Source organism: Rana temporaria, chromosome 1 (assembly GCF_905171775.1).
Source record: "Rana temporaria chromosome 1, aRanTem1.1, whole genome shotgun sequence".
Lineage (NCBI taxonomy): Eukaryota > Metazoa > Chordata > Amphibia > Anura > Ranidae > Rana > Rana temporaria.
Window position 1 is genome coordinate 226,213,954 of NC_053489.1, and position 24,911 is coordinate 226,238,864.

At 44.2% G+C, this 24,911-nt stretch overlaps 1 protein-coding gene across 1 annotated transcript in view; it reads right to left on the reverse strand.

The window, feature by feature from the left end:
- The window catches only part of LOC120943586 (dehydrogenase/reductase SDR family member 4-like), a 79,948-nt gene extending 65,462 nt beyond the window's left edge, over positions 1-14,486 (reverse strand). Inside the window, exons 1-3 of the mRNA XM_040356998.1 lie at positions 14,389-14,486; positions 13,411-13,588; positions 6,917-7,018 (exon numbers count right to left, since the gene is read on the reverse strand). Of these exons, the coding sequence (XP_040212932.1) occupies positions 6,917-7,018; positions 13,411-13,588; positions 14,389-14,486 (378 nt within the window). The remainder of the gene's footprint in view (positions 1-6,916; positions 7,019-13,410; positions 13,589-14,388) is intronic.
- Between the last annotated feature and the right edge of the window lie 10,425 nt (positions 14,487-24,911).

Sequence of the window (24,911 nt, forward strand, 5' to 3'; positions counted from 1 at the left end):
GAATGCTGAACTCCGTCTTTGGTTACTGATAAACGAAACGGGAAGCCCCAACGGTACAGTGTTTGATGCCGCTGTAGGTGCATCGTGACAGGCTTCAGAGTGCGACGTTTGGCTAAGGTGATGGGAGATAGATCGCTAAAAAGTTGAATCTTTGCACCTTTATATTCAATTCTTGATCTGTTGCGTGTGATAATGGTCAAAGCTTCTTTGCTTTCATAGAAGTGGAAGCGAACAATGATATCTCTAGGGTTGGCTCCCTGAGGGGGTTTGGGAGCCAATGATCTGTGTGCCCGGTCAAGGCGCCAGTCTATATCCGGGACATCGGGCGCGAGATAGATGAAGAGAGCTAGCAGGTAGGGCCGAATTTCCTTATCGGGAATTGATTCAGGGACCCCACGGATCCGTAGGTTTTGTCGGCGCTCCCTATTCTCGAGATCTTCTTGCTGTATCTGAAGCTGTGTCACAGCGTTTTTAAGGGTAGCATTTTCCTCTTCTAAAGCGTGGACATATTGGACCATATCATCAAACTTAGTCTCAAGATTATCTGTGCGCTCTCCCAATTGATCTATCTCCCCTCTAAGTTCGTGTGCTAATTTGTTTACCTCTTTAGCAATGTTGTTGGTGAGGTTCTGCAGCAGAGCCTGCAATTTTTGGTCAAGCACATTTTCCGTCACTGGCGCTGACATTGCTGGTGGGGTAGAGGCTGATGGCTGGGATGTAGGCTGTTCAGTAAAAAGAGAAGGATCAACCACCGAAGGCACGTCAGGTGGGTCTGTGGTGCCAGTTATAGAGCTTGGGGCCGGGGAATGAGGCCTAAGCACAAAGCGGTCCATGAGAGGGGAGGGCTGAAATACGGTCTGCGGCATGGATTTTTTGTAAATGCGCCGCTGATCCCCGAATTTCCCCATACAAATTGTCTGTTAGGCAATTGGGCAGTTTTTGGAGCTAGTGGGACGGCTCCCGGGGCTGAAGAAGCTGGCTAAGCGGAGCGGGAGCCACGAAAAAACAAAGTTAGGCCAGGGTTCTGATTTTAAGCATATTCACAGGCTTTACATGCGCACCCCCCCCCCCGATACTTTAGGCTTTTGTTAGTTGCATCATTCAGTTAAGAGGACAACTTCCCCAGAGGCTGCATAAAATCAATGGTTAATGTGCTGATCAAGGACCAGGCAGCAGCAGTTTGGGGAGTATTCAATGTTTAGTGTTGGGGGGGGGGATTCAGGTGTCTAGGTCAGCAAGCACAGATTTAGGTGAAAAGCCTGGGTGCACCAAGATGGCCGCCGACTTCCAGGACTAGGCCGAAGCCGCGGTCTCGCCTAAATCCGCCGTCCGGCGGGGGTGAATACGATCGCGGAATCCCCAAACTGAGCCTCTGTGATAAGCTGGGGGGCTTGAGCCAGACCCGGAGGGGGCGAGGAAGCCAACGGGGGGACCAGGAGGCGGCCGGTGTGAGGCCTCTCACCTGGATTCGTGCGGTGTCTCCTGCTGTGGGTGTGCTCCGGGCCTCGGGATCGCTCCGTTCTGCTCTCCCCCAGGTCCGGGAGAGCCGCTGTGGGTGGATCCGAGGTCAATCGCCGATATCCCGGCGTCCGCGATACTCGAGCACGGTGGGTTGCGAGGCTCCACAGGCCTCAAGATGGCGGCTGAGCACCCGTGAATGGCGCCGTCCTCGGCTCAGTTCCCTCGGCGATCCTCCGCTCCACGGATCCAACACAGGCAGGGATCTGCACAGGGGAGTCCCAGGAACAAGGGCAGGGGGATCAGCAGCCGCAAAACCGAGGCGTCGTGCGAGGATGGCTCTGGATTTGTTTAGCCAGAAGCTCTTTTCTAAGATCTTGGCAATGCGGTTACAGCAGCATATACCCGGCATGATCCATAAAGATCAGGTAGGATTTGTGCAGATGCGTGAAGCACGGGACAATACGATTAAGACTTTGAACTTGATCCATCTGGTTGGCATGTCCCGAACCCCATGTGTCTTTTTAGGGACAGATGCGGAAAAAGCTTTTGGTCGGATAAATTGGCAGTTCATGTTCATGGTGTTGAGACACATGGGGTTCGGTAATAAGATGCTACAATGGATTTCATGTAATTATACCCATTCGACGGCCCAGGTTAGAGTGAATGGAATATTGTCCCCATCTTTTAAGCTATCAAATGGGACAAGACAGGGGTGTCCAGTATCCCCACTTCTATTTGCTTTATCAGTGGAGCCCTCATTGAGTAGGATTGAATCCAGACATTAAGGGGGTGTCTCTGGGAGGTATAGAATATACGATCTCAGCATATGCGGACGATATGATGTATAATCTGACCAACCCGATGGTATCCCTTCCTAACCTGCTACAAGAACTGGAGACATATGGAGATCTATCAAATTTTAATATCAATTATGATAAGTCCGAAACAATGGGAGTGGCAATTTCTGAGAAAGAACTAAAGATTTTAAAATCTAATTATAAATTTAAATGGTCTGACATAGCGTTGACATATTTGGGGACCTCCGTCCCGGCTGATCTAACACAAGTTTATAAGCTTAATTTTCTACCATTATTAGCGAAAGTGGGGATCCTCCTGGATGGATGGCAGAAGGGGTCCCATTCGTGGTTTTGGGATGTCTAACATTATTAAAATGAAAATTTTACCGAAATTTCTGTACCTCTTTCAGACACTCCCTATTGCAATACCAAAACTTGTTTTTTAAGCAGACACAATCCCTGTTCAGTAGGTTTATATGAGCAAACAAACGTCCAAGAATTAAGGGACAATATATTATCATTAGCTAAATGAGATGGAGGAGTGTCGGCCCCAGATATTTATAGATACTATCAGGTGGCTCTACTGAACTGGCTGATTAATTGGAGCAAACATACTGGAGAGAAAATATGGCCGGGTTTAGAGCAAGCCCAATGTAGCAGTATGCTTCAGCGGGCGGCATGGTGTTACAGGGAGGTGTCGACAGATATTAAAAGGACCCGCTGATAGGCCCTACCCTTCGGATAGGATATAGGTTATTTGTGAAAGGGAAATTATCAACAATAGATTCACCTCTTTTTCCAATTCTGGGAAACCCACAGTTCGAACCAGGATTGATGAAGGGACCATTTAGTAGATTAATAGAACAGGGGCTGTTTCAAGCCTCTCATTTTTTGAAGGCGGGAGTATGGCCCACGATTCAGGAGATGATAACAGGATCGACACCCTATCAATTGAAGGGCACTACAACTGCGACATTTCTTGGACACTTTGAATTTACAGAGTCAATATGAGTGTAGGTTGACAAAGTTTGAGGAGTACTGTAGCGGGAGTGGGATACCCTCTCTAAAATTTGTGAATTGCTGAATACACCCGCGGAGAATTTTCAACTACCTTTCTTTAATAAGTGGGAGGTGGAGCTGGGCAGGACTTTTACAGAGGAGCAAAAGAATAAGATACTACGGAACGTATTTGAATCCTCAGTGTCTGTAAAGGTACAATAGATGAATTTTAAGATTTTATCACAGTGGTATCGTACCCCGGTCGTTTTAAATAGGTGTTATCCAGATATGCCAGATAGATGTTGGCACTGTGGGAGAAAAGGAGGAACGCTAATACACATCTTCTGGGCTTGTCCCAAAATACAGAGTTTTTGGGTAAAGGTGCGGGAAATAGTGCAAAACTTTAGGGTGGAGGAGCTACCAGGGGAGTGGACCTTTTACCTGCTACAGGATTCGGAGATATCGGTCAGACGGTATGGAAAGTCGTAGTTTGTCATTTTTTAAAAGCAGCAAAAGCCTGCATTCCAGCGATGTGGAAGCAGACTCAGCCACCATCAATAGGGATGTGGCTTAAATGAGTGGAAGACTTTGAATAGAATAGAGGACCTGGTATGGACCTCGCGGCAGAAACAGGGGGTATATTTGAAGACATGGGCGGAATGGAATTGCTTTAAGTACTCGGAGGAGGGGAAGACCTTTATAAATGTAAACTGACTGATGGAGATGGAGTTGGAGATGGAGAGTGCGGAGGAGAGGGAGGTGCTGTTTGATGTTTGGGGGGGGGGGCAGAGGGAAAGAGGGGGATTTTTTTTTTTGCAGGTTTTTTTTTTTGGGAGGGGGAGGGAAAAGCATAGGGAGATAGAATAAGAGAGAGATAGAAAGTTTCCCCATCGTCTCAAGGACAAGAGGTTGCCTGGAGGTGTGGGGGCTTACATGCCCAATGGCAGGCATTAGAGGAACTTAAGGATTAAGAGAGGGTGCAACATGACTAGGTTTGGGTTATTGACGGCTAATAATATGAATAGTTATGAGTTTATAGGGGGTAGGAGAGGTCACAGGATGTGAGAAGTATATAAACTGAATTCCTGGAGCTGGTATTGGGAAATATTTGCAATGTTTGTTTCCCTTTTTTTTCCTTTTGTTATGTGTTTGCTCTAAAATCAAAATGTGTGCTTCTCTTGTTTCTGTTACTTGTCTGCTTTAAAAATCAAATAAAAGAAAATTGAAAAAGCAAACGTTGCAATGACCGTCGTTTTATTCCCTAAGGTGTCTGCTAAAAAAACATATATAATGTTTGGGGGTTCTGCGTCATTTTCTAGCAAAAGAATGATGATTTGTACATGTAGGAGAGAAGTGCCAGAATAGGCCCGGTATTGAGGTGGGTATAAAAGCCCGGCATTGAAGGGGTTATTGGCTGTGTGTTGAGTTATTTTAATGAGACTTCTGTTTAGACATTTCTTCAGTGTTGTCACATGAAAAGATATAATAAAATATTTACAAAAATGTGAGAGGTGTACTCACTTTTGTGAGATACTGTATAGGCCAATGGACTCTGGCAACTAGAGCGCTTTGTGTGCGCCGATGCCCTGCGTGCGCGAAGATTCACAATTGCGTGGTGTTCGCTAATGTGTGTGCGCGCATTAGTGCAGCCATATTGGATATTGGCATACTTGCCAGTTCTTCTCTGAATTCTTCCCTAATCGCTACTGTCAGCAATGACAGGGAAGCTTACGTTTTCCTTGTCACTATCCTTACAGCTGCTGGCAGCTCTGCTTCATCTGTCTTTATCATACCCTCAGGAGATGCATAACTCCTAGTGGCTAAGGAGTTGAGGACACTATCACAGTTTTGTGCCTGCTTGTACACCAATATGGTTCTGCAAGGCACACTGATTTGTTGCACCCTCTGTGACAGTGATGCCCTGTTGATCCCTCCTCCTGGCTTCCAGATAGTGGATCTTTTTTTTACTGGGGTATGCTGATATCTAGTGTTGCTCACGAATATTCGAATTGCGAATATTCGACTCGAATATAGCATATTCGAGAAATCGCGCTATATTTTGAATTTCGCGGTGAATATTCGCAATTCCGAATATTCGCATTTTTTCAATTTGATTTTTAAAACAGATCACATCCTATCGACGTCTAAAAGCATTGCTGGTATGATTAGAGACCCTGGGCCGAGTAGCTAAGCTGAGGCGATCCTTTTATGTTGCCAAATTGAAAAAAAAAAATTGCGATTTTTCGCTATTGCGAATGCGAAAATGATTGCGAATTTTCGATAACTGTGGTAGGAGAACTCTGATTGTCTCTGATGCAAAAGGGGGGGGCTTTGTGTATGTGTATGTTATGAATATTTGTATGTTTGATATTATTATTTTTTGTAAGAAGGAAAAAATTGCGCATACCTTAAAAAAGGGGAGAATACAGCAGCAACTCAAAAATGTTATACAACATAAATTAATACAAGACAGAAAATGGAGTCGCTCTACAAGAATAAAAAATATGTCTAGTGACAAGACATGTGGGCAAATTATAAAATAAGCAAGCGCAAATAACTTGTGAAATACACAGTGAAACAAATATATAAAGAAATATAGTCCCAATAATAGAAAAATAATCTTTCATAAAAATGTCTTTGATATGTGAAGTGAAAAAAAGTCCAAAGCATGCAGCATGAACGTGTTCAATCTTTAAGGTGTTTGATTGACAAACGGCTGTGACAGATGGATAGAGTAAAGAATCACCACCAATGCAAAACACTTTTTATTTTCTATTGTAAAATATCAAGAATATTCTGAGCCAATCAGAGTGCTCCTTCCGCATTTGCCGAATATTCGCAATTATTTTGTATTGTAAAATATCAAGAATATTCTGAGCCAATCAGAGTGCTCCTTCTGCATTTGCCGAATATTCGCAATTATTTTGTATTGTAAAATATCAAGAATATTCTGAGCCAATCAGAGTGCTCCTTCCGCATTTGCCGAATATTCGCAATTATTTTGTATTGTAAAATATCACGAATATTCTGAGCCAATCAGAGTGCTCCTACAGCATTTGTCGAAATTGCGCAATAAATATCGCATTCGCATGTTGCGATATTTCGATAGAATATCACGAATATTCTGAGCCAATCAGAGCGCTCCTCCAGCATTTCTCGAAATTGCGCAATAAATATCGCATTCGCATGTTGCGATATTTCGATAGAATATCACGAATATTCTGAGCCAATCAGAGTGCTCCTACCGCAGTTATTAAAAAATCGCAATTATTTTCGCATTCGCAATAGCGAAAAATCGCAATCATTTACTTTCGATAAAATATCACGAATATTCGAATTTAGCGAATATATCTCGAATATTCGAATATATATTCGAGATATATCGCGAAATCGAATATGGCATATTCTGCTCAACACTACTGATATCACTGGGGATTTAGATAAGGTTATATCAGCTCAGGAACAAGGAAAATGAATATAGTATGAAATGAGTAGCCCGGAGTTCAGCTTTACGTCCAAGCTAGAGAATTTTCTCAAATTAAGATGCGTGTTAGAAGGCCAAATTGGATGTAATACCAATAAGACATTTAAACTAAAATATGTAAGAACTACTTTTCATGTTAGCATTATAGCCCCAGTCCTTTTTTCTTGTCACTCACCTTTTTCCACATTTCCTCAGTAGTTTCAAAAAGTGGACCAACAAAGGGATTCACAGCAGCATTACAGATAAGGATGTCAATTTTCCCATAAGTCTCAAGAGCCTTAAACAAAGAAGTATATTATCTTGTAAAACATTTCTGTTCACTAATAATGAGCAAAGTCATTACAAAAAATGCAAAATTTAAATTTTTAGAAGGTTCATACAAAAAAATGTTATGCAAGTAAAAAAACAATGGTTGGATAGCTGGAAACTTCCATGGGGGACTTGTACCAAAGCAACAAACAACAAAATAATCAAATATATTTTTGCAGTTCAGAAAACAGGCAAACAAATTTATCGAATTTAGCCAGTTCACCTGCCTGTTCGAAAATCCGGTTGAGGCAGCATGAAGTCTGTCATTTAGCATCAGTATCACTACTGCCTCTAAATGACAGATGCCCACCAGCTTCAGATTGAGATTGTGATGTCACTCGAGCATTTAGGGTTCCAGATGCTATTGTTTCATAGTTTGTGGGTTGTCGGTCAATACTCATCGTTATTGATGCTGGATCTACATGGCTTGACATTGGGGAGGGAGGATATTGGCAGGGGGGGGGGGTTGGGTTGGGCACTCGCTGCATGCCTGAAAAAGGGTCTTTTATGAATTTTTATATTATCGCAAGTTTACTGTGATATATTGAACAGAGTTAATACACGTTTGCTGCAGTATAGTTAAGTGTGTTTGGGCAGTATAGTGCAGTGCGTTAGTGCACATTTACCATAGTATAATAATTATTTAAGATGAGTGCAGCACTGCTAATCTCTCACATGAATAAATATTGTTATCAAAAATGGAAAAATATTTTAAGCCAATTATATTAAATAATTAATGAATACACATACATATAATACATCTCCTATTAAATATAGTTCATATATAAATTAGTGGAAATACAATTATGTGAATCCTTGATTGTTGTGAGCTCTAATTCATGTAGTATCATAGTATCAAGCGATTTTTCATTGAATATCCTGTAAGTGATTTTTTATTGGGACATTTTAATAAATATTGCAATCGGAGAGCACTATGTATCCTTAATTTATTTTTGCATCAATTTGGAGGAAATATCAAGCGGTATTGTTGGCGTGGAGGAAGCAGAGAAGTAGCTGGGATTTGAATATGAGAGATAATTATCACAAGCCATGTGATTCTCCTGGGAGGCTGCCTAGTTGAAAGTGGACACAGAGTAGCAGGTCGAATGTGGAGAAGTGAGACCATAGCGGAGCGCGAGAAAATAAATTGTTTCTGAGTTTACCTGACTCATTGTTGAGTTGAGCAGGTATAAGGGCTGGTGATGGTGTGCACATTTTGACACTCTCTGTATAGAATGTGAGGAGAACAGTGGTGGATGACACATGAATTAGAACTCACAACAATCAAGGATTCACAGAATTGTATTTCCACTCATTTATATATGAACTATATTTAATAGGAGATGTATTAATTGTAATTGTATTCATTAATTAATATGATTGGCTTATAATATTTTGCATTTTTGATAATATTTATACGTGTGAAAGATTAGCAGTGCTGCACTTATCTTAAATAATTATCACACTGTATGGTGAGGTGGATTCACTAGAAGTGTACAGCAGCTGCGGTTAATTGGTTGTATTTTTGCACAGGTACAGTATGTATAATTTGCAATTAGCACTTTGGTAGAGTGGCGCTGATTGCTTTCTGTACATGATAATTTGGTTTACCATAGTATATTGCAGTGCGCTAGTGCACATTTACTTTGGTATTTTGCAGAGCGTTTGTGCACATTTACTGCAGGATATTGCAGTGCATTAGTGCACAGTTACTGTGTGTAGTGAAGTGTGTTAGTGCACAATTACTACTGTATAATGCAGTACGTTCGTGCATGTTTACTACATTATATTGCAGTGCCATAGTGCCCGTTAACCGCAGTATATTGCAGTGCATTAGTGCACGTTTACTGCAGGATATTGCACTGCGTAAGTGGACATTTACTGCAGTATAGTGAAGTGTGTTACTGCACGTTTACTATGGTATATTGCAGTGTGTTAGTGCACATTTACTGCAGTATAATGAAGTTAGTTAGTGCATGTTTACTGCGGTGTATTTCAGTGCATTAGTGCACGTTTACTGCAGTATAGTCAAGTGTGTTAACACACATTTACTGCAGTATAGTGCAGTACATTAGTGCACGTTTACTGTCGTATAGTGGAGTGCGTTAGTGAACGCTTCGCACAGTATATTGTAGTGCATTAGTGCACACTTACTGCAGTATATTGCAATACATTAGTGCACGTTTGGTGCAGTATATTGCAATGTGTTATTGCACGTTTATGCAGTATATTGAAGTGTGTTAGTGCACATTTGCTGCGGTAACTATAGTTATGTGCGTTGAGGTAATTTAATATTTCTTGGATATACTATACAGCACTGAGAGCACTTTACAGCACCCCCATTGAATGCAACATATTAATTGATTTTGACCATTGATAGATTTAATGTTTAGGCACAACGCCTTTATTCACTTGATTGCTCCAATTTTTACTTTTTAAATTTGATCATAGTCGTGCACAGCCTATTGCATTAGGGAAGGGGTGGCCAACCAGTGGCCCGTGGCCACATGGGGCCTGCGGAGCACTCTGATGTGGCCCACAACCTCCTGCTCTGGAATAGCGGGTTGGCAAGCCCAGATCGCAGGTTACCGACCTGCCATACCACAGCATCAGTGTTGTGAATGAAGCTTGTGGTAGAGGAAAAACATTTGCTGCAGACCAGAACCCCATAAGCTGATGTTTCTGCTACAGCGCCGGCATTGCCACAGGGGGAGTCTATGGCAAAGTTCAGCTAACCCGCAGGATAGACACAGGTGCACTACACTGCACCCACAGTGTGGGTAAACCGCAGCACATCAGTGTGAAAGCAGTCTTAGACCCTTTTGACACGATCAGCCCGACCAAATGGGACCCTCAATTCACCAATACAGAGCGACAGATGTCCATTTACGCTGGCCTACCTCCAATCCAAAAAACAGAAGGGAATTTGTCCCCTTCCATCTGGGCAGATCAGAGGGCCTATAGAGTATCCGTGACCTGTCATCCACCCGCTCTGCTCATTGTGGTACACTACTGGTTACCAAGTTGCTTAAGTGGCCCTTGCTATTCAAAAGGTTGGGCACCCCTGCATTAGGGTGTGCACCACAAAGCTTAAACACACATGCATGTGTATATATACACATATATTGTCAAAAGTATTGGAACACCTGCCTTTACACGCACATGGACTTTAATGGCATCCCAGTCTCAGTTAGTATGGTTCAATATTGAGTTGGCCCACCCTTTGCAGCTAGAACAGTTTCAACTCTTCTGGGAAGGCTATCCACAAAGTTTAGAAGTGTGTCTATGGGAATGTTTGACCATTCTTCCAGAAGCGTGGGAACAGTATGAGGATAGCCCCTTCCTGTTCCAACATGACTGCACACCAGTGGGAAAGGTCCATAAAGACATGGACTTAGCAGGGGCAGTGGAAAATGTACTTTAAGTGCATAATGCCCTGTACACACGATCGGTTCGTCTGATATAAACGGACTGATGGACCGTTTTCATCGGATGAACCGATCGTGTGTGGGCCCCATCAGTTTTTTTTTTCCATCGGTGAAAAGAAAAAAGAACCTGTTTTAAAATTTTCGTATGGTGAAAAAAACGATAGAAAAAAACTATCGTCTGTGGGGAAATCCATCGGTCAAAAATCCATGCATGCTCAGAATCAAGTCGACGCATGCTCGGAAGCATTGAACTTCATTTTTCTCTGCACGTCGTCGTGTTTTTTTCGTCACCGTGTTGGACAGGATCGGATTTTTAACCGATGGTGTGTAGGCAAGACTGATGAAAGTCAGCTTCATCGGATATCTGATGAAAAAATCCATCGGGTGTAAAGAAGGTTCTTCTTCTTGTATTTACCTATATGGTGACAATCTTTGGAACTCTGTATTTTAATTTAATATTTAAACATTTTTTGATGAATATGTACAATTGTGAATAAAACCTTTTTTACTCTCAATATCCTGTATATTTTGAAATATTATTAGTGCCTTAAAAGTCCACCCAGGGGAACCCCCCTTTTTCTTTTCTCATGAAAAAATTCATTGGTTCGTTTTCATCAGACGAACCGATCGTGTGTACAGGGCATTAGAGGTTTCCACCCTTTTGTGGTGTGGAACACATGTAACAGTGCTTAGCAGCAGGCCTTTTACTGACACTTTTTTACTTTACTTCCAGTAGTCTATTGTAAATAGTAATGTGGTGATTACCTATTATACTAAAGATTGGCATGTGGCATTAATAAACATTAACAGATTTCAGCTGTGCCCCACCAGCCCCAGGACTTCAGAGTTCATCTCCACATCCCTGCCCTCAGTGCGCTAATGGGCACTGATAAGCAGCACTGATGGGCCCTGATTGGCTCCACTGATTGGCAGAACTGATGGACACTGATTGGCAGCACTGATGGGCACTGATTGGCCTTGATTTGTGGCACTGTTAGGCATCAATGATTTGGCAGCACTGATTGTAACTGATAGGCAGCAATAATGGGCACTGATGGGCACTGATTAGCAGCATTGATGGGCAGTAATTGGCAGCACTGATAAGCACTGATAGGTGGCATTAATAGGCAGCACTTATTGGCACTGATAGGCAGCACTGTCTGGCACTGATAGGCAGCACTGGTGGGCATTGATAGGCAGCACTGATCAGCAGCATGCATGGGCACTGATTGGCACCAATAGGAAGCACTAATGGGCACTGATAGGCAGCACTGATGAGCACTAATTGGTACTGATAGGCAGCACTGATAGGCAGAACTGGTGGGCACTGATTGTCAGCACTTATCGGCACTGATAGGCTGCACTGCTGGGCACTGATAGACACTGATTGCCATTAAGAGGCAGCACTGATGGGCACTGATAGGCAGCACTGATGGACACTAATTGGCACTGATAGACAGCACTGATGGGCACTCATAAGCAACACTGGTGGGCACTGGTAGGCAGCACTAATTGGCACTGATGGGCACTAATTGGCAGCATTGACACTGATAGTCATCACTGATAAGCACTGATAGGCTGTACTGTTGGGCACTGATTAGCAGCATTAATTGTCACTAATATGCATCACTGATGGGCACTGATGCCCCAAAATGTTTATCCCAATGTCAAATATATCATCCAGCAAAGTGTAAAGTGGATCCAGAGCCAATCATGATGGCCAATCATGATAACAATGCCTGAAGACCTGGCGCCACGAGGACACACTGCTATGACAAAGCTGCCCAGCCTCTACTTATGCTGTAGATGACTGGTCGCTGTTGCTGTTGGAATGTAAATAATGGCCCCGTGAAATCTGGGTGATATTAATAATCAAATATGGTTCTGACCATATTTGATCCACCCGAGATCCCTCCTGGCTTGTTTACAATGTGAAATATTCTAGTGGGAAGTCCCTTACTAATACCACAAATAAATGACAGACTTCCGGCTGCATCAGCCGGAGGTTCAGGCAGGTGGGAGAACTGACCAAATCTGGACTGACTGTTCACCTATTTGAGAAATTGCAGGCTGGGTTTGGGTAGAATTCATGTTCAAGCCAAACCCAAAGATCATCTCTACTTTTCACACAAAAAATATTAGTGAATAATTTGTTGGTGTGGGAAGATATTTATAGAATATGGGGCAGATCCACAAAGATCTGCCCCGGCGCATCGTATCCGTGATACGCTACGCCGCCGTACCTTACCTGGCTTTAAATCGAATCCATAAAGAATTTGCGCCGTAAGTTATGGCGGCGTAGTGTATCTCAAGTGGTGTAACGGCGCGGAATTCAAATCGGCGATTAGGGGGCGTGTTTCATTTAAATGAAGCGCGTCCCCGCGCCGAATGAACGGCGCATGCGCCGTCCCTAGATTTCCCGCCGTGCATTGCGCTCAGTAGATACGCCGGCGTTCTCGCTCGGTGGATCTGCCCCTATGCAGTTATCATTTGTTATTGCATGTGGGTTACACAAAGTAAAAAATAGAATTTTTGCCATTTTAATCAGCTTTTTATATGAAGTGGAAACAAATGTACATTTTGAAATACAAGTACATTTTGAAAATATTTTATACAGGTGTTATAAATGTAGATTTTCTGAGATGACTCCCTAATCCATGCATATAATTGTTCAGGATACCACTTTTATATTCTGTGTAGCTTTCTTACAATTAATTATAGTAAGCTACATTGTGTGTGTATTGTGTGTGTATATATATATATATATATATATATATATATATATATATATATATATATATATATTATTTTTATTTATTTATTTTTGTTTACTGATAACATGCTATACTCAAAAACAGGTTTATTCAACACAGAATACAACTCATTTAGTAAATCCCTCCTTATTAATTTTTCTATCTTGCATTTCTCTTACCGTTGCCACTAGTTTCTCACGATCTTTTTCATTGCCCACATGACATGGAACTCCAGAAATGCTGAGTCCTTCTTCTTTCAGCTGTTTGACAGCTTTATCCACATTTTCTGTTTTACGACTACATAAAAGCACGTACGCCCCATCTTGTGCCAAACGTCTTGCTATAGCAAAGCCGATCCTAAATGTGAATAAATAAGCATAGTGAAGGTGACATTGCAGGTGAATCCACCACCCTTTCTGTTAATTCGTTTGTTTTTTTTTTGTTCTTTTTTGTTTGTCAGGTCATTTGTTATGATTGAAATTTGTTATTTTGAATAAACATGTAAATTCAGAAATTCCGAAATATGAAAATGCAAAAAATCTGATATTTGAAAATATGAAAATAAGTAAGAAAATTTGAAAATGCAAAATAAGAACTAACTGCTAATAAATAAATTCTAAATGATAGGTATTTAAATTTTCATTTCAAATTTGGCTGGTAATGAACGTAACAAATACAAATGTATCCAAAGTTCCAATCAGAAATAACAAATGCTGCATCTAAACAAATAGAACGTAATGAATTAATAATAATAATACATTTTTTTATTATTATTTATTATTATTAATTCATTACATTCAATTCATTTAGATGCCGCATTCGTTGTTTCGGATCACTCACAACTTCAGAAAATTCATATTCTTTACGATCACTATCAGCCAAATTTGAAAGGAAATTCCAATACCTATAATTTAATAGTTAGTAATATTTATTATTAGTTAGTTATAATTTTTGTATTTTAGTTCTTTTGAATTTTCGTTCTTATTTTCGAATTTTTGTACTTTTGAATTTTCAGATGTATGTGAGGACATCAGAGAGCTGTGACTTGTCAGGTTGCAAAGTGAAGCAGCATTGGGGGGACTGCTCACATGAAGAGGAGACCCCCCCCTATAATAATAACCAATTGATTGAATATTTTTTGAATTTCTTTAACATACCCATATGTTGACCCAGCCACAATGGCCACTTTATCTTGCAGGGGTCTTAGATTTTTCACACTTGCATTTGATTTGATCAGGTTGTTTTCTGAAGACATTTTCTAACAGCTGTTACAAAATATCTGTAAAAAAAATAAAAAAAGTTTTGTTTAAGATATAGCTATAATTTAGGAACAAATGTTCTTGGTTTGGTAACCCTGTGGTCTTTTGTAAAACAGTCACACTTAAAAATTATAAGACTATAGGTTATTTTAATTTTTTAACATCACCACACTGTCCTTTATTGTCTTTTTAGCAAAAAAAATATACATCACTCTTGTAGGTAGAAATAACCATGAATAAAAGTAAAATCAAACAATAAAACAAGCAATGCATGCTAAAACAACATTATCATGAATAACCATAAATACTAATAATTTAACAGGTAGAATACCTTTTATGTGTGCATATATTTAGCTCCAGATGTAGGTCTTTATTGTTCACAAAGTAAATGAGAAAATCCCCAGCTGTTTACTTAAGGAGTAAAAAAGGAGCTGAATAAAAAAAATTTTATTTGCATCTGCCAAGACGAAAAAAGCCCACACCCTAACTGGTAACCACTTTGCATCTGGGCCAATTCTGACATTTCGCTCCTACATGAAAAAAAATCTACTTTCTTTTTCTAGAAAATTACTTAGAACCACCTAACATTATATATATATATATATATATATATATATATATATATATATATATATATATATATATATATATATATATATATATATATATATATATATATATAATTTCGCAGAGGCTCTATAGAATAAAATGGTGGGGGTTGCAAAAATGTTTTTGTCCCACGGTATTTGAGCAGCGTTTTTTTAAGCACATTTTTTTAGGGAAAAAAACTACTTTTATGAATTAAGAAAACAAAACACTAAAGTTAATTCAATTATGTTGAGCAGAGTAAACAGATTCCTAATATGTCACACTTTAAAATTGCATCTCCTGTGGAATGGTGGCAAACTGTGGTGCTTACATTTCTCCATAGGTAACGTTTTAAACGCCTTTACAGGTTAATAGTTTGCGAAAATACCTCACATGTGTGGTGCGATCACCTTTTACTTACTGTATGCATTCGGGAGTAATGTATGTGTTTGCATTTGCGTGTAAGCATGGTGGGATGGGGACGCTTTACCTTTTGCTTTTTTTACACTTTGTTTTTTTTATTAATTTTATTGCTATTACAAGGGATGAACAACATATATGGAGAGATCTGGGGTCTAATTAGACCATAAGGCTCTCCTCTAGCCTCCCATGCAGCCAGACAGATTGCTGGCGTCTAGGTAACCAAAGAGGCAGAACTAGAAGTGATGAACTATTTGTCGTTTTTGGTTTCTGGGTTTAGATGGATCGTGTTTGGTATTAAGGAGTTGTGTTGTTTAGACATTTTGCATTACATAGGCTTTGTTAAGGAGACCCACCCTAATAAGACAGGAAGGATACTAACTGCCTCTACTACTTTATAATTAATGCCCCAGTTGAAGTACCTCTTGTACGAAACATGTCAGGTACATAGCCTGCTAAGCTCTGTTCACCACGCTTTTTATTGATTATTTTTTTTTGTGATCACGCTGTTCATACATCTTATGTGATGATTGTAAGTTTTTATACTATTTTGTTTTTATCTAAACATTTATTTTTAAATATCCTGGATTTATCTGCATGTGGAGGCCTTCTTTTTTTCCTATGTTCACTGTCGTCTTTCGGATGTAAAGTGAATCACCCATGAACTCCGCCATTGGAATTGATACCTCTGAGTTACTAGTGTCTTTACCAATGCCAGAGTAACCAACTCCTCTGCAATAATTCTGGTCTAGAAGCAGATCCCTGACAATATTTTGTGCCTGTCTGACCACCCGCCGCTGGCGTGTGTGTCCACGAATTGGGGTAAGAGTACCCATCCCCCTTCCCTGGTGTGGGATGCACATCTCTGGGTGTTATGTGTGAAAATCACCCTGAATGTTGCAGTTCTGCCACTGCATTCTATATACATCAGCACTCCATGATAACAACTAATTGGGATTGAATATGACACAGTGAATGCTTCCATGGACTTATGAATGTTTATTTTAACCATCCTGCCTTGTAGTAGATTTTGACCACAAACCACTCTAGGTGTAATTGATGTTTGGACCATACATATATCTTTTCATAGTATCCCACTTTGAATTTTTTTATTGTATTTACAAAAGTATATACATAGTTATCTATGCACAAAGCACTTTACTTAGTATTTTTCACAACTTTTTGGCACTTTTTTTTAATGTTTATTCATTCAATCACTTAATATCTCACATTTGAATATTAACCCCTTTTTTACTTTATAATACACCTAGCTTCCAATAACAAGAAAACAACAGGATTAGCCATTACTTGGTGGTCTTTATGACCACGATTACTATCACCACTGTCATTTTCTGACATGCATTGAATACAGCTATACTTTTCACATTCACTGCATCATTGCATATACTTTGACACTTCCCATGGTCTTTATGGTTTACACACATCACTGTTCATCACCTTTACTTCTGTTTATTTTACTTTACTTTATTTCTATGCAGGTGTACCATATTTTGACTTTTTATCTAATATGCAACCTCACTTGTAGGGTTTATTAATAGGTTGTCGGCCTTCTTGTGGTTTTGTGTGTTCATATTTACTTTTATGTCCTTCATCTATATATATAATCCTTTTTTATATATTTTACATATATTGTATCTTGTTTGTTTATGAGCTTTACATCTTGCACATATGTTTTGGACATTGGGTTTTTCTTTTCTTTCCCCCCCCCCCCTGCATGTGGTTTGCATCCAGCTAATTACTGGAGCTAATCAGAGGCTGGGTGGGACCTGGAAAGTTTACACCCTCATATGTATATATTGAGAATTTTGTATTTCATTTGTAGCTATGACTAAGCATTAGTTGTTAATGCAAAACGCGTCAGTTGTCTATCCCACTGTATGCTGTTGTGTGCTGTGCATTTTTTCCTTTTTACAATAAAGAGCACGTCTTTTTTTCAACAAGACTTTTTGGAGTGCGGCTGTCCATCCATTCTCCCACCTGCTATAGTCATGCATTCCCCCCACAAACTGGTTCCTCCAGTAGGGGATTTGAGGCAGATATATCGGCACAGCAATGTATATCCTTGTATAGATATTTCCTGAGATTCTGGAGTGCTACCACAAAGTGTGTGAGGCCTTCGTGCTCCTGCTTCTTCCAGACAAAATGAACATCTGTCTCTATTCTGGAACGATCACATTCTCTCAAAACATGTCCTCCATGCATGCTACAATCTGATCTAGGCTGGCCTTGTCATCTTCTGATAGCACCATCACCACTCGGCGTCATTCTCCAGGGAGTTGATAGCCTGCCCTGCAATCATCCAGGGGGAAATCTGATACAGGCACGCAGCACTCTCCAGTCTCTCCTCTCACTCAGCAAGGGAAATGTTGGAGCCATTAAACTTAGGCGTCAGGGCCAAGGTGGATCCTAATGGTACCATGATGGTTTCCAGCCCTCCTTCTGCACCCGCTGCAAGTAGGGACATATCCTGCAGACTGCCGCCAAGTGTGGGTAGGTGCACTGTGGTAAACATCCAGTCCAGTCCAGTCTCAAAAAACAGAACTGTATTGAAATTGAAGTTCAGTGATGCACAATAATCCCAGACTTTTTGGAGTGCGGCTGTCCATCCATTCTCCCACCTGCTTAATTCTATGCATTGCCAGCACCCGTGTGATTCCTGAGTGGACATTAATAACCTGCCTGTGCTCACCTGGAGCGGCGGTCTCCCTACCTATCGAATGCATGACTATAGTATAACAGATGTCCTTATACAGATAACCTCTTATTACTATTACCTTACCCAGCCCCCCATCCTCTAACCCATTAAACTGAGACCACACCAGTTGTTGGGGAAATAATAGGCCGTAGCAGCCTAATTTATTAAAACATAATAAATTAACATTAACATAAACAAAACATCTGCTATAAAACTGAACTACCTGAAGTTGGTCTCCGCAGGCAAAGCCTCTATCCTTCCATAAACACTATATATATATATATATAAACATATATATATGACCCTCTGTTGCACTGCGGTCTTTAGTATTCCTTTAGTATTCCTCTGACAGGCCTCAAGCCGACAAGCTGGCTCAAAGACAACTCACGACCACAGTGCTCTATAATCTGTTCCTCCAGCTAACCTCCGTTATCTGAACTCACCATCATCAGCCCCTGTCACCGACAGGTCATTAATTCAGCTTTTAAATCGACCTGACCCCCAGATTGTTGCCGCCCACGTGCAAAAGTAAAACGTTGGGCGGCCGTTCCAGGCGCGCAAAGCGATGCACCTCCGGGACTGTCCTACTCCAGAGCATCCCCGGTACACCTAACCTCCTCCCTGGGGAAACCCAACTGCCGGCCATTCGGCCTAGCCTCTGCCCGTTTTGCCCCCCAGAAGACATAGGAATGGCCCAGTATCCACACTAAGGCCGGCGTCGCACCTGAAAGAAAAAGATAAATACACCAGGTAACCACTGCAGACCACGCAACAGACACCCATAACACACACCTAATGACCCACCCCTAAAACGACTGCATTACATGTCCAACAGATGAGGGCGAACATAACTTTGAAACCTCCGCGATTCCCACCTACCAATACACTTCACCGCCTCCGTACCCAAACCCCACTGAGCCGCCTCCGTGGCCGCCCCGATCCTGAAAGCGTGTGAAGAAAAAGCCTTTTCGTCCAACCCCAAGGATCGCAAACCCCTTTTGAAAACAGCACAGAACTGAAATTTTGACAACGGCAACCCATCCCCCGTGTACCAGAAAGGACCCCGCACCTCTGGGGCGCTTATCCAAGAAAGCCCGTACCGCCCCAACTGGACATAAAGGCGACCCCGGAAGAGCAAAAACCTGGATAGCCTTGCCTCTACCCACTTGGTCCGTCTTTGACTTGCGCAACCAAACTGATACCCTGTCCTCCCGGCAGACTACTTTGTGAAAACCCAAACCCCCTTGAACTTTTTTGGAAGGGCTGACCAGAGCTGATCCTAAATGCCCCAAAGATTGCTAACACAAACGCCACCCTGAAAAGCGAAACCTCATAGTCCGAAGAACAAATCTCCGGCAACTTATCCAGGACCCCCTGCAGAACTGAGAATGACACAGGATGCCTGGCGTCCTTAGTCGATCTAGCTTTCCTATAACCCTTGAGTGCTTTTCGCACCCAAAAGTCCTTTGTGAAAACCTGGCAACCCTGCAACTTAAAAAGGAACGTAAGCCCCACCATCTTCTTGTTCAGCGCAGCAACCAACGCCCCCTCCTCCATATTTTTGGAAACAAAGTAAAGAACTAACCACTGTACCTCAGAACCAAACGGGTCCACTGCCACCATTCTCGCCAAAGCCTCCCATTCCTGCCATACCTTGCTGTAAGCCCCCCACGTGGCCTCACTCATCGACCTCTTGAGCCATTTAGAGATCACGCCAACGCAATCCTCCACAGCCAATCCGGACAAGGCTCTCCGTGTCGTTCCGCCGCCGGCGCCAACTCTCAGAACCTGTCCCACTGAAAGCGAGATAAAGCGTCAGCAATGACGTTCTCCGCCCCAGGAAGGTGAAATGCATCGATAAAAACATTCAATTGCAAGCACCTTAAGACTAGATGCTGCAGCACGCGAACCACCGGCGGAGACGAGGCCGACACCCGATTGATGACCTGTACCACCCCCAGGTTATCCCCATGGAATCTAACCTTCCGATCCCTGAATGCCGATCCCCACAACTCCACCGCCAGTACCACTGGAAACAATTCCAGCAGAACCAGGTTCTTCGGGAAACCTGCTTCCACCCAGCACTGCGGCCACGGGCCCGCACTCCACCTGCCCTTGAAGAAGGCCCCAAAGCCGGCGGTACCCGCGGTGTCCGTATACAGCTCCAAGTCAAAGTTACTGACCGGGCCCGCCATCCACAACGCCCTGCCATTGAATGATTCCAAAAAGGAGTGCCACACCCGTAAGTCCTCCCTGAGCACCTTGCCCAGGCTGACAAAGTGGTTCGGGGAACTCACACCCGCGGTAGCCGCCGACAACCTAAACACCCGGCCCATGGGTAAGATTCGGCACGCAAAATTAAGCTTGCCGAGCAACGACTGAAGCGCCCGCAGCCACACTTTGCGCACCCCCAGCATGCCCCTGATTTCCGCCTTTAGTGCCTCCAGCTTGTCTTCCGGCAAACGGCATTCCATTGCCTCAGAATCCAAGGTGATGCCCAGGAAAGTCATAACCGTGCTCGGCCCCTCCGTCTTTTCGGGGTGCCAGAGGCACCCCAAAGCGTTCCGCGATGTGTTCCAACGTTGCCAGAAGCACCGCGGAAATCCTCGGACGCTGGGCTCACGCACAAGAAATCGTCCAGGTAATGGATGATCGAATTCACACCCGACACGTCCCGCACCACCCATTCCACGAATGAGCTGAACATTTCGAACAGTGCGCAAGAAATGGAGCACCCCATGGGAAGACACTGGTCCACATAAAACTCCCCTTTCCAATGACACCCCAACAGCCGGAAACTGTCAGGGTGCACCGGCAGTAAACGGAACGCCGCCTCGATATCCGACTTTGCCATCAGGGCACCTGGCCCGTAGTACGGCACCCAGTGAATCGCCGCATCAAATGAGGTATAGCTCACTGTGCAGGCCTCCGGGTCAATGGCGTCATTCACCGACCCCCCTTTTGGGAATGAAAGGTGGTGGATCAACCGAAACTTATTGGGCTCCTTCTTAGGGACCACCCCCAGCGGAGAAACAACTAGATCCCCCCAGGGTGCTGCCAAAAACAGACCCCCCATGCGACCCAGCGCCACCTCCTTCCGCAGCTTCTCAGTCACCACTTCCAGGTGCAAAAGCGCGGATCGCAAATTGCGAGACACCAGAGGAACCTCCTTCATCTCACACGGAATCTGAAAACCCACCGAAAACCCCCTCTCCAACATGCACGCCGCCCCCTTGTCCGGATACCTACCGAGAAACGGACGCATCCTTTCCACCATCACCGGCGTCCTCCCTCTTGTTAGTAGACTCAGCGGAACGACCCTTGCCCTGTTTAAAGCACTTGGACAAAGGGTGGGAGCCTCCGCATCCTGAACACTCGTGCTTGTACCGACAGGTGCCACCGAACCTGCAGGTAGATAAAAAGCACCGAACAGTACTCTGGCTTCTTCTCACCCACTACGCATGCTAGAATGCTAAAGGCCTGTAACCAATTGGCGAACGTTCGTGGAATTAATCGATACCTACGCCTCTCCTCCTCTTCCTTTTTGGATTCGTCCGGCTTGCCCCTATCCAAATTAAATTTCTCTAATGGGAGAAGTGAAAAGATCTCCACATACTCACCTTTCCATATTTTGTCCTTAACCTCCGACTTCAAATGGGAACCCAGCGGTGCCTCAAAACATACGTAAACCTCACATTTTGCCGCGTCGGCAAGCCGTATTATCTCCTGCCTGACCGCCGACTCCCCTGCTCCAGCCACTTTTCCGTCCGTCACCGCCGTAGCGGCAGCAACCGTAGTGCCCGATGCTGTTGGGGCCAAATTTGCCCCCGTCGGCGTGACCGCGGGCACCACCGTAACATTGACCCTGCGGGGGGGACCCATGCCGCAGCTGGACCGGCACCTGCCCCACCCGGGTTTTCAAACCTGCCCACCAGCTCCTTCATTCGTGCCAAAAACCCAGCGAAACCGCCCTGTCCCGGGCCTGCCCCCAGGCCAACGCTGCTGCCAAGCGCGGCCCCTAGCATCCCACTTGCACCCCCAGCCTCAATATTAACATTCCCAACCCCACCAGTAACGGGCCCTGAAGCTAAACGTTCTGTAATAGGTAACTGTAAACTGGACTTACCGGGCTGCCTAGGCGCGGACCCACCAGCCGACCGTCCCGTCTCCACCGCCGCCCTCCTGGGGGGTAGTTCGTCCTCGGATGCAGTCAGTTCCCCTTCCGACTGCAACACCGCTGGTTCCTCCTCTGCCGACGAGTGCCCACCAGGTGAAGGATCCCTGGCTGCAGCGGGTCTGGCGTCCGACTGTCCCCTCTCCCGACCACCAGACCCGTTCACGGACTTCTGCGATGCTTTACGTGGGCCTGGGGGGCTTCCCCCAGCCCTGTTGCCTCTCGCGCTGCCCCTGCTCTCCCGTCCGTCCTCTCCCCCTGACATGACAAGGCCGCAGGCTGTGGAGGTAGAAGGGCCAGCCACCGCGCCTCTAGTTCTCCAACGCAGAGGCGCCGCGCCCCGTGCAGTACGGGGGGGCGGGGCCTGCTGCTGCCAACTCCATTCATTGAGCGGGTACCTGGCCCGCCGAGCCCGTCCACGTTGGGGATTCCTCCCGGTCCCCCCCTTCGCGGGCATAGCAGTGCACTTTGCGGGGGGGCCCGGAGGGGCCCGCGAATGGGGACTCCCGAGATGACGCTGGGCCCTGGGGGAGGAGTCGGGAGAGAAGCGCTCCGGCGGGCGAGACCGCCGAGCTCGCCCCGTTTCTCTCTCCCCCCGTTTCTCTCTCCCCCCGTTTCTCTCTCCCCCCGTTTCAGAAGCTGCCGACCTACCTAAGATAGGCCGCAGATGCTCCCGCAGCCACTCAAGGCCGTGCGCCGCCGCCTCAGCTTGCAGTTGTGCAAGCATCCTCTCCACCTCGGACATGCTGGCACTCCTGAACTTTCCTCCGCGCTGTGCTTGCCGGGGGCGGGAACCATTCCCTTAAATAAACTCCGCTCTTCGCCCCCTCTGCTGGCTAACCAATAGCATTAATTACACGTACCCTGTTACGTCAGTCATGCCAGCCCTCCGCACAGTGCATTGCATTCCCCTGCTCTGGGCTTTTCTGGCTAGCCCATCTAGGTAAACCCTACAGGAGCGAATCAAATCGCAACCCGCAATCTCCTTTCAAGACACTGTTGTGGACAAGTTTGCGCAGGAGCAACACAAGATGTGGAAGCAACTGCAGCTTTGACAAAAAGCTATGATATACCTGAAAGGGGTGGCCCCTTCACCTCTGTCGTCCATACAGGGAACTCGCTCCTTGAAACAATAAAATGTCCACATTAAAACAGGGTTCTCCTCTAAGGGCGAGAATCCGTTACCTAGGGATCAGGACTAGGACAGGAAGTGTGGCTGCTTTGGACATGTAACCAAGAACTGTGGCCAGCCTGAATTCACAAGTAAACGCAGGCCGACATTAAACAAAGTTTCCAGGGCAGAGGGGTGACCCAGAGACAGTCAGCACAAAGTCCCAGCAAACCAGAGTCCATGGTCACACCAAGTCTAGTGGTGATTGTCTTTGTTAAAGGACAAGAGGTCCCATGACTAAATAACACGTGATCTAGAATCACTCTCGTCGAGTATGACCTCTATGCACAACAGTTAGGGGTTGTGGTGACTCATGACAAACTGCAGTTTGTTCGGGAGCAGTGATTTTAATAATGCTTAAAGTAAAACAATAAAAGTGAAATATTCCTTTAAATTTCGTACCGGGGGGGGGGTGTATAGTATGCCTGTAAAGTAGCGCTTGTTTCCCGTGCTTAGAACTGTCTCTGCACAAAGTTTCATTTCTGAAGGAAAAAAAGTCATTTAAAATCACTCGCGGCTATAATGAATTGTCGGCTCCCGGCAATACAGAGAAAAGTCATTCATAAACAAAAATGCGTGGGGTTCCCCCCAAATTCAATTACCAGGCCCTTCAGGTCTGGTATGGATGTTAAGGGGAACCTTGCATCAAATAAAAAAAATGATGTGGGGTTCCCCCCAAATATCCATTCCAGACCCTTCAGGTCTGGTTTGGATTTTAAGGGGAACTCCACCCCAAATAAAAAAAAATGGCATGGAGTTCCCCCCAAAAATTCACACCAGACCCTTTATCCATGCACGCAACCTGGCAGGCCGCAGGAAAAGAGGGGAGGACGAGAGAGCGCCACCCCCTCCTGAACCGTACCAGGCCACATGCCCTTAACATTGGGAGGATGCTTTGGGGGTCCGAGACCTCTCAAAGCACCATGTCCCCATGTTGATGGGGACAAGGGCCTCATCCCCACAACCCTTGCCCGGTGGTTGTGGGGTCTGCAGGCAGGGGGATTATCGGAATCTGGAAGACCCCTTTAACAAAGGGGACCCCCAGATCCCAGCCCCCTATGTTAATTGGTAATGGGGTACATTGTACTTCTACCATTTCACAAAGAAAGTGTAACAAAATTGTAAAAAAATAAAAAAATGTTGGGAAAGTCCTTTATTAAAAAAATAATAATAATTCCAGGGGTGGTAATCCACTCTCGGTCTCCACTCCAACTAGTGAGGGTATCCTGCGATGGTTGATCTCCTCTCCTGGGTCCAGCGATGAGAAGATCTTCTCTTCATCCAGGTCAAGGATCCATTGATGAGATGTCCATCCAGCGCACGCATCACCTGTCTCCAACGGAGACAGCCTG